Below are 17,723 nucleotides of genomic sequence, written 5' to 3' on the forward strand. Positions count from 1 at the left end.
TATTTGGAATCAACCCGATTTTTCAGTGGAATATTTTTAGCGGCGTAAAGAACCATCCTCTTTTGAATCAGTCAATAAATATTTGCTCAATCCACCACCCACTCATCAGATGCGAAACCGTCCGCCAGAAGGAGCATTAGCCTGTAGAGCCTGACAACATGCAACAAAATCTTAAAACTGTAGTCCAAAAGGCCACAGGACGCCAGTGCAGTGAGGCCAATGCAAGGGTGATGTGCTCCAAATCCCTGTCATTAGCCGAACTGCTGAATTCTGAACAAATTGTAAGTGCCCGAGTGTTGAAAGATACAGAGTTTAGACTCTCGTCTTGTGAGATTAAAAGCTCAACAAATTCAGCAACCCTATCAACAATTAGAACACAACAGCTTATTGACTGAGCATCCCTCTCTGCAGGGAGGGAAGGTAAAATAAATCACTAAAAATTGGTGAATGGTCAGAAAAACAGCCGAAACAATCTTGAGATTGACAGCCGGAAAACCAAAAGAAAGAACAAGATCCAATGTGTGCCCCTTAATGTGAGTCGTGACCCATTGAGTCAGATTAAAAGAACCCAATAGATTAAAAACAATCTCTAGCTAGTGGATTGTCACAACATCATACATGTATATTAAAATCACCAAGAAATTAAACATGATCATATTTTAAAAAGTTGTCCATCACTAGATCTGAGAGCCAAGTTCAAACAGGCACAATTCAAAGGAGGCAGGTGGCAATGGAGGAGTAAGCTGCCTGCATTTAAAACAGGATTTATAAATGACTAGGCTGCCCCGATGACCTGGGGACATTAAAACAACTGCAGATACCAGTTTCAGCAGTGCACTCCTGTCACCCAGAGGAATCCAAATTTTCACAGATGCACATAAAGCTCAGTTTGTGATCAATAAAAATGTCTTTCAAAAATAAACTCTTATTCAGTACTTACCTTGCATTTATCAGGCCAAATCGGGTACATTGCGATGCCTCCAACTGATTGTCCCTCGTCAATACTGTAGTCTTTCTTGTAGGTTCTGAAGCAAATCCAACACAACTCACAGGGCACAGATTCCCCAGCTAGCTCCTCTCCAACAAAACCACGGAAATACGCAGCAGGATCAACTTCCTATCAAAACCCACCAGTGGCACCAAACAGGGCGCTGGGAGGTCCAATGACTGCCGGGGGACAACAAGGCCAGCTCCAGATAGAACTGCCAGCTCCTTCCGAGATCAAGATAGCCAAGCTCTCAGCTCCATCTGGGATCCGCTACGCTTTCCTCACACACTTTACGGTGACTCAGTTCTAGAGAAAGCTTCGGACAGGCCCTCCGTAGTAAAATCTCTTTAACCCTGAGCAATTTTGGCAAGCTGCCAAAACCCTGCTAAAAGCTGCGTACAGCTGACACATCAAAACGGTTCCTTCAGAACCAAGCCGAGACAACTTCAACTCCTTAAGAGTTATTCCTGAGACACAAACTAGTTCCAACCTGTGTGCCTGGTGACATCTCTGGACTGGAGAAGTCGGTACAGAGGTCAATCTACTGGACCTGGGTGCCCAGAGGTCATCCGACCTCCCTGACCTCCAGATCCGCGACGAGGGTCTCCAAAAGGGTGAGGTAGAACACAGTGGGATTGCGTCTGATGTGTCTTTGATAAGAACTTCATAGTTTATGCAAACCAAATTCTTTTCACCCAGAACTCAAGTTCTTCTAGATACGAAGGTTCTGATAACCTCATTCACACATGGTGACCATACATCACATCCTCTCCACCTAGATTCATCCATCACAGTAGCCTTGGTTAACTTGTCATGTTTTTTAATTGTTTGGAAAATAAATTCTTACTTTTTATAAACTTGACTCTCTTCTTGAAGTAACACGAAGTGTGTTTGATCACTGAAAAAGCAAAGAATCCTAGAATCTTCTGATTAAACATTCAAAGACTAAGCAGGTTGATATTCTATATTTACTTAGAATATTACATATTCCTGGTCATAAGTAAAGGTAATATAAACTTAAAAGCAACACATTTACCATCTCTACATATTATATACACACACGTTCCACCTGGAACAATCCGATCCAACGCTTCACAACTGGCGGCGAGGAGAAGCACAAGAGGATTTGGATGTTTTCCCCATCATCCACAAATGTTGTTGGAAGCTGGTCAGCAGAGGATTGAGCTCCAACAATTATTCACGGTCATAAGTCACCAACATAAGTGCATCCCTCCCAAAAAATGCCAGAATTACTATAAAGACAAAAATAGAGGAGACGGACCGCAAGCTGCACACACTGGCGCCATCTTGACTTCACCCTTGCACTAGTTTAGACTAGCTGTTGGCTCAGAATAGCCATTCACTTGACCTAGCCGTTAGCTTATCAGTCCTGACTGTATTTCTCTGAACAGAGGCCCCTCAGGAAGCTATACTCAAGGTGTAAAAAGTAATGATTGCTAAGTTTTACACAGAAACAAACTTCAGCAGGAATGTAATGCCCCTTTTAAAAGATATTAAAACAAACCGTAAATGAGAAGTAATCAGTTAATTTTACCCACAATAATTAATTGCGTTTAAACTTTGTTTTGGTTTTCCTAAAACTGGAGATTTCTGGTTTTATTCCAAGTCTAAAGGTCAGTTCCATTGTTCCATTGTTGGTCCTGGTTCGGTTTTTTCTGATGGGTGATTGTTCCTCAGCATCCTGCTTCATTTAAGGTTTTGTATTTGAATCTGTAATAAAGCTTCATGAACATCTTTTTTTCAGAATGAGAAGAACATGAATTTGTTGAATATGACCAGTCAGACCCACCCTGATAGTGAGTGTTACTTTTTATTTGTCCTTTATTTCTATTTTTGCTATTGGTTAGGGCTCATGTGTGTGTTTTCTGTGCAGCCTCCACCATGATGGAGACTTTTGCAGCACCAGAAGATAAAATCAGCCTGAATGTTGAAACAAACACCAAGTTCTCCATTTGGGTTTCTTTCTGTGAAATCTACAATGAGAATATCCACGACCTCTTAGAGGTGGCGCCCAACGGCGCCCCGAGGAGAATCGCCCTGAGGCTGTCGCAGGATGTCAAGGGCAATGCTTTTGTCAAAGGTGTGAGGCATGGAGTAATGAACAGTCATAAAACACTGAAGTTTATAGTCTTTTATTCTGAGGTTTGGCATTCATCTATAAATGAAACATCATTTCCTGCACTTCTTAAATCGGTCTTTGCTTTAAACTCCCTCTGCAGGACATCCTACAGACTTCATTTAGTGACTGGTTGTTTATCTGCTGTTAGATCTGCGCTGGGTTCAGGTGAGCAGCACTGAGGAGGCGTGCAAAGTAGTGAAACTGGGCAGGAAGAACCAGAGCTTCTCCTCCACTCGACTCAATCAGCTCTCCAGCAGGAGGTAAAGACTTTCTGTTTTGACCAAAAACCACAGGAACCAGTAAAATGTATGTTTGTATTCAGATCATTTCCTGTTGTCCTGTACTGTTTCTGTGCATGGGTTTCTCATATCCCATACATATCTCAGATTGATCTAACACATACTTCCTGTTTACTAGAGATTTCACATTATGGGAAAATATTTTCGTTCATGGACACAAGCAGTGAATCAATTACCCTCTGGGATTAATAAAGCATTTTTGAATTGAATTGAATTGAAGAGTTCTGCTTTAACATGTTGGTTATTTATATATTTATTTTTTGCCGTCTGCAGCCACAGTCTGTTCTCTATTCGAGTTTTGAGGATTGAGGACATCGGCACTCCGAGAGTTCACACGATCAGCGAGTGAGTGAAGGGACATCTCCCTGAGACCAGCTCAGACATTGACCTGTTGGTTTGGTTTAAATGACTGCAGCTATCGATTATTTTAATAGATGTTTGATCTGCCTAAGTTATCAATTAATTAATCAGATAATTAGATAGGACTTTCTATAATTGTGATTAACAAGTTGATTTCTGTAACACTATTGAATTCATCCCATTAACTCTGATTCATAAGCCCTCCCCCAACTTTGACACTGCTTTGTTCACACCGACTGGAATGTGTTTGACCAACAGGACCTGGAGGCACACACAGAGACTATGCTCTCTTCCATCTCCACATGAGGTGAAAGTGTTAAAATAGCCAAACAAGCCCGAGTCTTGGCCCAAATTAGAGGGTGAACCTCTACTTTCAGAACAAGTGACCGAAAACTGTACAGCTCAATCAAGGTGCTATACTGAGTCAGGATCCTCTGGAGTTTTCTTCCTGTTAAAAGGGAGCTTTCCTCTCCACTGACTTGCTTCAAATCAGTGACTTGATGCAATTTACCTGGTTCCTTAAATAGGAAACTTTTTACTGATTGGCTTAACGAACTGACCTGTATTGGAATGTTTACTATGTGAAGTGCCTTGAGATGACTCTTGTCATGATTTGGCGCTATATTTAAAAAAATAAAATAAAATCAGGACCAGTCTGAGAAAAGCATTCCACCAGCTTGGGCATCATACCTGTCGGAAAGGGTTATAGTTATTGCAGTTCTAGAAGATCCATTTGTAAAGTTACCCCGCTCTTATTTTGGTGGTCCAGTTTGTGACGTCACTTCCTCTAGATAGTCACTTCCTGTAAAGCCGTTTCTACTATTTTGTCCAAGCTGTTGGTGGTGGCAGACAGCCTCGTGTGCATTCATGACTGATATACCACACGGAACCACAGAAATGTATAGATGTCCATACTTCTACTGTCAATAAATACGTTAAACTGTCTCTCCGTGCCCTGCTCTCTGACCGGAGTCCTTATCTTGAAGATGCTGTCAGATCAGTAAATAACTTCCAGAGTTCCCACTCTATCACATGGTGCTTCGAGCCGGATTCACAGTCATCTAGAGATATTATGGAGGAGCTAGGACAACCATCTGCAGACCCAGCAGTGCGTACTAGATCCCAGCGGGAGAGACGACTACCAACGTATTTGGAGGACTACGAAGTTGGATATCAACCTCAACTTCTCCATCATCCAGCAGCCCAAGCTCCAGCTGGGCATGAAGCTCATCCTCCAGATCAACCTGCAATGATGACAGTTGCCATCACTGGAGCCATACCTAGCCTACCTAGTAGGAGCGCATCATCAGATCGAAGCCAATCTGTCTCTCAACGCAGTAAAGCTAAGACCCAGGGCAGCATCAGTTCGTCAACAAGGAGGTCAATCATCGATGGGTTATCTGATATACAGACAGCCATGTTGGAGGAGAGAATAAAGCGCATGGAGTTGGCAGAGGTACAAAGACAGATAACGGAGGAAAGTCTGATGGATGAACAGTACCAGCATCTGGACCGGCAAACAAGAGAGGAACTCCTAAGAGAACAAGAAATACAGAGGCATAAGCTTGATGAAGAGGCGGAAATAGCATTAAAGGCAAAAGAGGCTATTACCAGACGGCTAATGCTGCAACGTAAAAACTAAAGGAAAAGGAAATAGAGTTAGAGAAGGTGACTCTCATTACATCCCTCCTAAAGGAGGAAACGAGTAGCTCTGTTGCCTCAAGACCGCAAAGCGGAGATTAATCCAACAAAGGGTCCCCAGCTGACGTCATGGGAGTACCACCACCCTCACAAGGTGCACATGGACCTGCACACTCTGCTCCTACAGTTATTGGCCCTCCACCAGCCTTTACAGCAGCAGTGACTAATCCTCCTGTCTCAACAAGTCAATTAACATCTAGAGCTTTGCCTATCCTTCAACCTTAACCTGCCATGGTAAACTTGCCGACCCAGCCACAATTCACATACTCCACGATAGCTCCGCCCACCACAGCGCATAATACCATCCCTCAGCCTGGTACGACACTATCAGTTGGTGCTATATTACAACTATAGGTTGTAAAACCAGGAAGTGAAAAATACAACAGGTAGTTGATTTAAAATAAATATTCTGTTTTCCTTCTCAGCCCTATTTTGTGTTTCTCTGCAGGTTGTGTGTCTGTGACTTGGCTGGCTCTGAGCGATGTGCAAAGACTCAAAACAAAGGAGAGCGTCTGAAAGAAGCTGGAAACATCAACACCTCGCTTCTCATTTTAGGAAAATGCATCAACGCACTTCGACACAACCAGCAGGCAAAGTGAGACTTGGATCTGCTTCAGATTCATTTTCATCTACAGACATGTCTCCAACTTTGTGTTGTTCTGGCGTCCAGGCTGGTTCAGCACGTTCCCTTCAGAGAAAGTAAGCTGACCCACTACCTGCAGAGCTTCTTCTGTGGTCAAGGTAAAGCCTGCATGATCGTCAACATCAACCAATGTGCCTCCATGTTGGACGAGACACTCAACGTTCTCAAGTTCTCTGCCGTGGCTCAGAAGGTTCATAAACTTTTATTTGCTTCTAAAAATGCTTTGTTATTTAGGTTCTCATGGAAAATTCTGGAAGTGTCTCATCATTAAGGACATCAGGTCTTCTCTCTGATTCCAGGTTGTAGTTTTGTCCTGCCGGCCTCTTCCCATCATGCTCCAGACTTCCAGCGGTGAAGTCACCCGGAACGCTGAGCGGAAGGCTCTTCTTCACAACAAGAGGAGCTGGGACAGTGGCCTGGAAGACGTCCAGGTGTTGTTGAAGTTTGACTTTTTAATGGGCTTCTTCTATTTCCACATGAACCTCATGCTGGTGTGAAAATATTCTTGTTCAGGAGGACAAAGACGACATAGAGGAAACCAGCCTGTTTGAGGCCACAACGGATCAGACAGTCAACGATGGAGAAAGTGATCAAAATGATAAAATGGTTGTCTCTAAGAAAACTCACCAGGTAGGTTGGATTTAGCAGAACAGCTAAAGGCAGGTTGATTTTACTGGACACAGTTAAACTACCTCAGCCATGAAAAAGAAGGAAACAGTCTTGTACATAGCACCTCAAGATATAAATCACAAGGTGCTTCACAAGAACAAATTTTAAAAATAAACATTGAAAGATAATTAAAAATATATAATGAAACTGGGAAAAGTAAAAATTGTGATTTCAAAAGATGTGATGAAAAAACAAAGAAAATGAATAAGAAAAAGGTTGTCACGCTGTGAGTGGGGGGGGGGGGGGGGGAGGTTAGGACCCAAGATGCGGAACCAGGGAGACACGAGGCAGGAGTTGGAATAAACGTAAAATCCTTTATTAGGAGCGATTGTCCAAAAGTAAATCCAAAAGGCAGGAAGCCAAAACCGAAATTCCAAAAATCCTAGTATGAAACTACCAAGAGACCTAGAGACAAAGAGCTCACTTTAAAAGGTGACCTGGAGACCTAGAGCGACCTAGAGACAACGCTGACACAAACAATGGACCAACAACACATCGTGATGCAGACAGGGTTTTATATACAGGGGCAGCATGATTGGGAGATGAGCTGCAGGTGCGTGGGGAGAGAGAAATCTGGTGAAATCAATGTACTAATCAGGGAGAGAAAACTAAGCTGAAGAGGGGAAATAAAACATGAATAATAACCAAACCTAAAGACTAGGAGAACAAGACAAATAACTAATGATCTAAGGAGGAAAGGAGAACTAATAAACCGGTGGGGAAGGGCCTTACGCATTTTTCTGACCCTGTTTTGTGCGTAAGCAAGCGTAATAAATGAGGCCCTAGAACCAGGATCTTGAAATGAACCCTGAGGTTGACTGGCAGCCAGTGAAGCTGGAGGAGAAGCGGGGTGATGTGGGTGTGTTAGGAGGACTTGGTCAGAAGCCGAGCACAGGCATTCTGAACCGTGAAAAGAGAGTTACAGTAGTCTAAGCGTGCAGAGATGAAGGTGTGGATAACAGTCAAGTTCAGAGCAGGGCAGAATGGGACTCAGCTTAGCAATGTTCCTGAGATGGAAGAAGGAAGAGCAAACAAGAGAACTGACATGAGCTAACTGTAGTTCGGATCAGGTCATGATTTAATTAATCTGTAAATTTTTTGTGGTCTGGTTTATTTTTACATAAACAACAACCCAGGTCAGGTCATCTGTGGGTGGGGCTACTAGAAGTAAACTCAGGATGACTGTTGTATATTGTGATCCTGAGTTTATTGTCAAAATACCCCAAATATCAATCAGCTAGTGATAGATGTTCCCCCTTGTATCCTTGTATCCCAGATTGCAACACAAACCTGCTACAGGAAGGCATTTGGCTCAAAACTGTGTGGTTGATGCCAGATTACAGTTGCACTATAAACGTACCAAGTAGAGGTAAAGGGATTAACCAGTTTGCCTATTAAGCCTGGTTAACTCCCCGTAAAGACATCTCCAACACCACCCATCAAAAACAGACAATAGGGCGACCCTCACGGACAAAGACAAAAGTGAAACTGAACACACGCACACAGCAGAAGCAGGGCCAGTGACAACAACCATTGGCACTGATCCATTTCCTCCTAGAAAGCTATTAGAGTATCTTGTGTGGGAATATGTCTAAATATTCCCACACAGCCAGAAGACTTCAACTAACCTTGTGCTGCAAGATGAATTCTCGCGAGATTTGGAGTTTTGCAAACTTAGGAGAATCCATCTTGTACTGCTGCAGTTCAAACTGTCCGACCTCCAGCCCAAAATAGGCTGATCCAATCGTATGTCAGCACTGTGCTGTAGGGTGGGAGTTAGTTTTCATGATTGCATCAAGCACCAGGCTAAGCAAAACAATTATGGCCCACGCAGGTTGATGGTCGTGTAGAAGTGGCTATTGAATCAGTTGTAGAGGAACTAGACAATTTCTTCATTAAAAAATGAGCAAAGGGAAGCACTTTGTGCATTTCTTGATGGTTAAGACGTGTGTTTTTTTTTTCCTGACTGGATTTGGCAAGAGCTTGATTTACCAGCTTGCACCACTCATGAAGAAACTTGCAAACTCCAGAAGACATGGTAATTGCAGAGTGAGTGAATGAATGAGGCTTGAGCGAGTAGTTGTTGTTTTCCAGGTGAACATGGTATACGTCGTTTGAGTTGTTACTGTGATTGGCTTATGACACAATATGGTAGCCAGTGCCAGCCAGGCATCACCTTGCGCATCCTCCAATAAGCTCAAACTATTCTAGCAGATAGCCCTCCCTCTTTCAGATGGTTTCTGCTGCAGAGATTCCATATCAAAATGTGTAGACTCGATACGGGGCGGGGCTACACACAGATCTGGCTGCAGCCAGGTTAGACTTCAACTGCCTCCTAGTTGGTAATGGAGCCATCCCAGGGGTTGTTGTCACTGGCCCTGCTACTGCTGCGCGTGCGTTCAGTTTCACTTTTGTCTTTGTCCATGCCGGTTGCGCTATTGTCTTTTTGTTTTTTTACTGGTGGTGTTGGAGATGTCTTTATGGGGGTAACCGGGGTTAATGGTCAAACCGGTTAATCCCTGCAACCCTAGTACCAAGACCCCTCCTTCACCGGGTCTGGGCACGGTTCTGTTAACACCGACAAACCAACCATGCTGAAGGTCTCTCTCACAAACACACATACACAGCTATGGTCTTCCCATTATTAAATTCTTTATGTATATAACATGTGCTTTTCTTCTGTTTTATGTAAATTCCCTTGATTCAGGATTCCCACGGGGTCTTAAAAAGTCATAAAATCATTGAATTTAGGAATTTGGAAATAATACCTTAAAAAGTCTTGAATTTTGACAACTGGGTCTTAAAATTTGCATGAAAAATCCCTGTACTGTCTTTGTCCTCTAAAATTTCATTTGTCAACCACAATCATTTTTATTAAATAATTATTAAATAAAGTAGCATAAATAGAGCACAGCCTCGGCCCAAAACACTCTGAACATGTGACGTATTCAGCTCCTGCGCTACAGCAGTGATACAAAATGGTAAACGGACCACGCAGACCTCCAGCAGAGGAGAAACGTGGAAAATCTCAGCAGACTATGAGGAAAGTTGACTGACGCCTAGGGCTGGGTGCCAGAACTCTGGACCTCTTTAGGACTGAGTGAAAATATTCGCTAGGTACCGAGATCAGAAAAGAAGTATTAAAATGTCCCAGTGTGCCACCGCGGGTCACATGACTGATCCCGAGTCTTGTTATGAGTGGCGGAGACTCGTATCCTGTCAACAACACTTGTCTGCAGTTTGCGGATGGAAATGGTAAAAAAAAAAAAGTCAAAAGTTTGGGTGCATTTAGCTAAAGTAAGCAGCAGCTAAGTGCAACACCAGCTAGAAGATTTGTGCTGTGAAAATCAGGAATAGCAGCAATAATGCACCTCATGCAGGGCATCATCTTTTAATGGTTTAATTTACATGTTATTTAATGAGCCATAAGACATAAGATTCCATAGTAAATATGAAATCAACCTTATGGATCTGTGGGTACTTTTTAACCAGAAGATTGGAACTTTTTATTGCAGGGATTATGCAACCACTTCGTATTAACTCAGATACAACAGAAGAGAGAGTCAAGTTTTAAAAGTTTAAAGATTTATTACTAAACAAATTAAAACTAAACTAACTTTAACGCTAAATGTATGGTGTAACTAAGGTGAAATGAGATGGAGAATGGTGTAGTATGGAATGTTGTTCAGAACCAGCAAATCCGAAGAAACCATTAGTTCTGGTGGGAGTGAAGGTGATGTCTTCACGCTAAGCTTTGGTTAGAAGATTCATAAACACATTTGGCGCCATTCTGTCGGTCTACGTACCCTTGGCGGAAGTCCCCGTCTAGATCAGGAGGTGTAGAGGTCCAGCTTGACCTTTGTGGAGCCGAAACCTGTAGAAACAGCCGCGGCAGCCGACCACCAGTCTTGAGATACTTCCGGGTCACGACAGTTTATCGGCATCTAACAAGACCCAAAACAGGGTCGTGGTGGCTCAGCTTTTATTCTTAAAGGAACCGTTGCAGCAGGTGGAACGGCAACAGGTTTTCCAGCTTGTCGTTGGTTCTTTTGGCTGAATAGGAAAGTTACGGATTGGCCACTCCGTCAACTTCTCTCTAACGCTTTGAACTGCCTTAAAGATGACGTGGACCTAGTTTTATACTTTGGATGTTTTGGTTTATGGTCGAATGAAAAGATGACAGATTTACCAAGTACCATCAAAACCACGCCTCCGTCAGATCTGGCAGATTCTGATTGGATCAGTAAAAGCAATGTGTCGTCTCTTAACGCTACATGAGATCAGTCTCTAGTAGAAACATTTAAAGTTATATTACTTATTATATTCTATAGGATTATAATAAAGTAATTAATATTTTGATTTCACAGATTGGTCACATCTTATTATTGACTAACACTTTGTTTGATTAGCTTTTTTAAAATAGAGTTCTTTGATTTATTTAAAGGAGAGAGTCCTTTCTTCATTCTTCTGTTGAGCTGGAAAGAAGCAGTTTAGAAGCAAATGCATGAGACCTTGAGGCCATATCTCATGCAGACTAGTACTGTGTCAGAGGCATCTGTGGAGAGAGGGTGAATAGCCTTCAATGGAATAGCACCTCCATCACGTTACAATATTGAGAGCTGAAACATGGAAAGTATTTGACTCCCAACAAACTAAACTCGAGTCCATCATCTTCCAAAACAGTGGAGGAGTATGAGGATGGAGGCTTATAAAAGCAGAAATAGGACATAAAACCAACTTAGCTGCTGTTAACCAGCATTTTAAATGCAGTTCAGCAGGGTTGTTATTACTGCTATTACTGACATGAAGTCAAGCAATACAAATATTTAAATTTTGTGCCTTTAAGGTTTTCACTGTAGCTTTTCTCTGTTTTGCTTAGAAAAAAATGAAATAAAGTTTGATCACAATAAATATAATAAAATTATATAAACAACAGAAAACCTTTAAGTAGTTTGTTATCCTCTCTTATAAAAATATTTATTTATAAATGTAAACAAAAGTATCGTTAAGGTACCGACATCAAAAACCAGTTATCGTTAAAGTAGTAGTATCAGAAGTATCTACTGGTACCCAGCTACCCTTTCTGTAAACGCTCAAACCACTCTGCTACTGTTCTCTTCTGAGGTATTTTGCAAAATATAATAAAACTTATTTTTATTTTTTCAGTAGGGCTGTGAAATAAGTATATATATATATATATATATATATATATATATATATATATACATTTTTTATTTTATTTACATAAGTGGTCTTGAAAAGGTGTTTAAAAGGCTTGAAGTTAACTTGATGAAACCAGTAGGAACCCTTTTGATTGCTGTTTACTGTTTTCAGAGGCAGGTGGCGCTGTTGAATCATCTGCAGGTCCAGCTGAAGAAGGAGCGAGCGGAGAATATGCTCCTGGAGGCTCGAGTCAGAGAGGAGATCTGCCAGGAGTTCACAGAGCTTTTCTCTAAGATGCAGAACGATTACAAGTGAGGTTCAGTTCCATGCTGAGTCACATGAGAAGGTTTTAACCATGGGGAGGGGGTTCCGTTTTCGTTCTAAAGATTAGTTCTTATTAGATGAAGTCCTGTTCTCTTCTAACTTCTTGCAGTTAAATGCCAATAAAACTGAGGTGCTTATGGGCACGAAATCTTCATTAGCGAAGGCATCAATGTTCTCAGTATTAATAGACAACACATCTGTTAATCAGATAAAAAGCCTTGGTGTAATTCTGGACAGCATGTTGCCTTTCCAATCTCACATCAGTTCTGACTTCCATCTGCAAAATATTAATTGCCTGTGTCCATTTCTGTCAAATCACTCTGTTGCCATTTTAGTCAACAGTTTGGTCTTTTCCCACCTGGACCTAGTGCAGCTCACTTCTCTTTGGTCTGCCCCAAAAGTTAATACACAAACTTCAAGTGGTTTAACATTTGGCTGCTCGTATGATCACCAGAACACCCTGCTTACCCTGCTTCATATATATATAAAGCTTTTATGTGACCCAGCAGCCTATTTACTCACAGCATTGTTCCAGAAGTACAGCAGTTTTTTTTTCATGCATAAACAAATCGTGACCTGGAGTCTCGAGGGATCGTGTGATCTTGCGAGTCCAGCCAAGAGACCAGCGAGGAGGCCGTGCTGCTGCCAAGACTTCCGGTCTGAAAAGGTCTGCTTTAGGTGGTTTTCCAGGAAAGCTACCCAGCCTAAAACAGCTCTGTACAACGTGGTTTGAATCAGTCCATCTGAGTGTAGTTTTGTTCCGATGCATGGGGTGCGCGATTTTTACTCGTGACAAAATAATGTGAAGTGATCAGTAAACAGTGCAAGGTAACCTGTATGCTCCACAGAACCGCAACTCAGCTGAAAAATGGTGGAATTTGCTCAGTTTTATGGCTTTTTGTCAGACTCTGAACCAGGAATTGAATGCAGGCAGTGAAACGGCAGGCAAAAAATTCCAGCGCAATCAGTGACTATCTAGCCGATCAGCGGCCAGAATCACTACGACTCAGCCTTGCCAGGTACTTCAAAGGAGCAGGGTCTAAAAATAAGGGAGAAAGTAGAGGGAGAATACCAAATCATGTCCTTGGAAACAGTGGTCGGGCCAAGCTGGTCTGAGTAGTGTTTCTGGAAAACCGGTACACAGAGCAAACAAACTTGACCCAGACGCTGCTCCATCGACACCTTTATCCTATACCTGTGATTACTGGCTTCAGAGGACAGTCACACACAGCAAACCGCTTTCGCAACCCTCAAAACCTCCGCTCGCTAAAACCAACTCCCCAAAAGACATCCACCTGTCTATGGGACTGTGGAACTGCCAATCAGCTGTAAACAAAGCTGACTTCATTACCGCATATGCAAACCACCTGTCACTCGATGCACTGGCTCTCACTGAGACCTGGATCAAACCATGTGACGATGCTACCCCATCTGCTCTCTCAGTTACCCACACTTCTCGTGCATCTGGGCCAAGGTGGTGGAACGGGCATGTTAATTTCCAACAAATGGATATACAGTCAGTTGCTACCCATCACTAAATACAACTCCTTTGAATACCATGCCATACAGGTAACTGTACCGAAAAATATTCTTTTTGGTTGTCATATATCGCCAGCCAGGTCAACTCAGAGATTTTCTTGATGAACTCGACACCCTGCTCTCCTCCATTCCTGAGCACGACTGTCCCACAATGGTCCTTGGAGACATGAATATTCACCTGGACAACCCCAGCTCATCAGGCTTCCTGTCACTTATGTCATCATTTGATCTAAAACTAGTACAAAGTCCTCCAGCTCACAAAGCTGGAAAAGCACTTGACCTCATTTTCACCAGAAACTGCCATAGACACGATCTCTGTCACACCGCTGCATCTTTCCGATCATTACTTCATCCGTTTCAGCACGACTCTACATGGAAGGTCCACTGCTTCCTCCCCAATGGTCTCATTCCGCCGCAACCTCTGCAATCTGGCACCCAACCACTTCTCTCTTGTTGCCTCCACTCTTCCATCTCTCAGCACATTCTCTGCTTATGAAGTGAATGATGCCACTGAGTTACTCAGCTCCACACTCTGCTCTTGTCTTAACAACTTGTGCCCTTTAGCCACTAGACCTGCTAGATCCTCTCAGCCGCACCCTTGGCTAAATGATACCCTCTGGTCTCTACGCACCAATCTCAGAGCTGCGGAACGGAAATGGCACCAAACAAAAGATCCTGGTGATCAACTGAAATTTCATGAATTACTGTCCTCATTCTCTGCCAGCATCACTGATGCAAAGCAGGCTTTCTACACTGACAAAACTCTCAGCTCTACCAACTCTCAGAAACTATTTGCAACATTCAAAACTCTGCTCAACCCTCCTTCTCCACCTCTTACCAACAATCTATCAGCTGACACCTTTGCCTCATTCTTCACTGACAAAGTGGCAGCTATAAGCAAACAGTTTACTCAACTGGCCACTCCTGAACATTCGCTTCGACAAACTCCTTCTTGCCCAACCATCTCAGGCCCTACTGCTTCATTTTCCTCTTTTTCCCGTCACTGAGAACTGTGTGTCCAAGCTTCTCACGTGCAGCCGCCCAACTACATGCCCACTGGACCCCATTCCGACTAAGCTGCTCCAAGCTATTGCTCCTAAAGTAGCCACAGCAGTCACACATGTGATCAACGCATCACTGGCATCCGGTACATTTCCCACCTCTCTCAAGCATGCTCAGGTTAAACCGCTGCAAAAAAAAACATCTCTTCCTCCAAATCATGTGGAGAACTACCGACCTATCTCTCTCCTCCCTTTTCTGTCCAAAATCATTGAAAGGGTGGCTTTCAAGCAGATCAAAGAATACCTCTCACAAAACTGTCTGCTTGACCCTTACCAATCTGGGTTCAAAAAGGGCCACTCCACTGAAACTACTCTGTTGGCAGTGACGGAATCCTTAAAAGAAGCTAGAGCGACTGCCAAATTCTCAGTGCTTATCTTCCTCAACTTATCGGCTGCATTTGACACTGTCAACCATGGCTTCCATTTGTCCACACTCTCTAGCATGGGCATCACAGAGAAAGCACACGCCTGGTTTGAATCATACCTCACAGGACAATCATTCAGTGTATCTTGGCTTGGACAATCCTCTACCGTACCATCTTGCCACAGGAGTCCCCCAGGGCTCTGTACTAGGACCTCTTCTCTTTGCCATATGCACCACCTCACTGGGTGAAATCATTCGATCACATGGCTTTTCCTACCACTGCTATGCAGACGACACCCAGCTCTATCTGCCATTTCCACCGGACGACCACACTGTCTCTGCACGAATATCAAACTGTCTCTCTGACATATCAAAATGGATGAAATCTCACCATCTCCAACTCAACCTCTCTAAAACTGAATTACTTGTCATCCCAGCAAAACCATCCATACAGCACAATATCTCAATCCAAAATGACTTCCCATCTCTGGCTCCTTCAAAGGCAGTTCGAAATCTGGGTGTTGTGATTGATGAACACCTGACCTTTAAAGATCATGTTGCCTCTGTTGCTCGTTCATGCCGCTTTGTGCTGAATAACATACGAAAGATCAGACCATACCTAACACAACATGCCACCCAGCTCCTGGTGCAATCTACTGTCATCTCCCGCCTTGACTACTGCAATGCTCTTCTAACTGGTCTTCCAGGCTGTACTGTGAGACCTCTTCAAATAGTCCAGAACGCAGCAGCGCGTCTGGTCTTCATTCAGCCAAAAAGAGCACACGTCACCCCTCTGTTCATTGAGCTCCTCTTGCTATCGCTAGCAGCAGGCATCAAATTCAAATTGCTAACACTAGCATGCAAAGTCAGAGATGGTACAGCTCCCATCTACCTGAATCCTCTTGCAAAGGCTTACGTCTCGGCCCGGCCGCTCCGGTCATCACAGGATCGTCGGCTAGCAGTGCCTACACCACCCTCAGGACAATCCAGACTCTTCTCATGCATCGTTCCGCAAATGTGGAATGACCTTCCAAGCACTACCAGAACAGTGGCTTCTTTTTCAATTTTCAAGAAAGTCCTGAAGACCCTGCTCTTCAGAGAGCATCTTCTAAACTAGCACCCTCCCTGCACCCGTCCCCCCCTCTACCGTCCACTCTTTTGTTCCCTCCTCTCCATGATTGATGCCAATTTGTTTTTGTTATTGTTGTTAGCCTCAAGGGCAACATGCCGATCATCACTTGTAAGTCGCTTTGGACAAAAGAGTCTGCTAAATACATAAACATAAACATAAAACCACCTTATGAAGTTCGCGAGTGAACACTTTCGTTGCCATTTCACACCGCTGATGCTTCCAGTGTGAAACAGGTCACACGTCAGTGACCCCGAGTACAAATCCAGTTTTGGACTTACGAGATTCTGACTTAGATGATATGCATAATTTTTGTATTCCAGCAATGATATTTTATTACAGTAATGATATATGTTTTTACAGTAATAAGAAGCCTAAATTTTTATTATTAAACATCCAAAAAAAGAGACTCTGAAGGACGTTTATGTCAGGGCCAGAAAAGACGTCGGTTCAACTCCCACTTTGGAACTGTTTTTCAACCATGACAGTTGGTTTGACGTTGTTTCAATGGTCGTTTAACGTCCGAATGTTTGCTGGGATACTATGTATAGTTTACCTTTGAATTAAACATATTTGTTGGCATTCACATTTATTAAATCCATCTTTTGCTGTAAAAACTGCCTTTAAAATTATGGAAACGTTACGTTTCTCCTCAGGTGTGTGTGTGTGTGTGTGTGTGTGTGTGTGTGTGTGTGTGTGTGTGTGTGTGTGTGTGTGTGTGTGTGTGTGTGTGTGTGTGTGTGTGTGAGAGAGAGAGCTTGTTTTTTGTTCATTTTCATCTCTTTAGTCTGTTTAGATACACAGAAATTATCACATTTATCAATCGCGGTGTTTAATTTTGAAAAATTTCTTATTCTATTAAATTTACTCGCCTGCCTCTTCTGTTTTGGTTTGACTTCCTGCCAGAATTGATGCGGCTCTCTCACGGAATCCACAATTAGCGCACACTCCGAAACAATCACTGCACAGCGCAAGCCTTTGTGGCGGTCCGCAGCCGATGTGACCGAGACCATAGGTTAACAAGGGCGCTGAATAGAAGCGCTCTTCACTCCACGCCACTTCGCGGCACATCGTTGCGCTTCTGCGTCTGATGCGATCTAGGGATAAGGCCATTCATAATCTTACCCCCTCTTATCTCTCACAGCTCCTACAAGTCACTAAACCCTCTTGCATGCTCAGATCCTCCTTTTCCATCAACCATCCATCACCAGCACTTTTGTCACAATTGGATACCGAGCATTTATCAGATTGGCATCCTCCCTATGGAACTCATTACCTGCTCACCTGACTACTCGTTACAATTTTCAGGCTAACCCCAAAACTCGTTTGTTTAAATAGCTTAT

General features: G+C 43.0%; 1 protein-coding gene across 2 annotated transcripts in view; it reads left to right on the forward strand.

The window, feature by feature from the left end:
- kif20ba (kinesin family member 20Ba) overlaps nucleotides 1–17,723 on the forward strand; it is a 93,810-nt gene that overhangs the window by 22,062 nt on the left and 54,025 nt on the right. For both annotated transcript variants that reach the window (XM_070542643.1, XM_070542644.1), the window contains 9 exons: nucleotides 2,754–2,805; nucleotides 2,883–3,089; nucleotides 3,277–3,388; nucleotides 3,701–3,772; nucleotides 5,937–6,083; nucleotides 6,159–6,321; nucleotides 6,431–6,562; nucleotides 6,645–6,761; nucleotides 12,135–12,274. In XM_070542643.1, the coding sequence (XP_070398744.1) occupies nucleotides 2,754–2,805; nucleotides 2,883–3,089; nucleotides 3,277–3,388; nucleotides 3,701–3,772; nucleotides 5,937–6,083; nucleotides 6,159–6,321; nucleotides 6,431–6,562; nucleotides 6,645–6,761; nucleotides 12,135–12,274 (1,142 nt within the window). The remainder of the gene's footprint in view (nucleotides 1–2,753; nucleotides 2,806–2,882; nucleotides 3,090–3,276; nucleotides 3,389–3,700; nucleotides 3,773–5,936; nucleotides 6,084–6,158; nucleotides 6,322–6,430; nucleotides 6,563–6,644; nucleotides 6,762–12,134; nucleotides 12,275–17,723) is intronic.

The sequence above is a fragment of the Nothobranchius furzeri genome, chromosome 12, assembly GCF_043380555.1.
Source record: "Nothobranchius furzeri strain GRZ-AD chromosome 12, NfurGRZ-RIMD1, whole genome shotgun sequence".
NCBI lineage: Eukaryota > Metazoa > Chordata > Actinopteri > Cyprinodontiformes > Nothobranchiidae > Nothobranchius > Nothobranchius furzeri.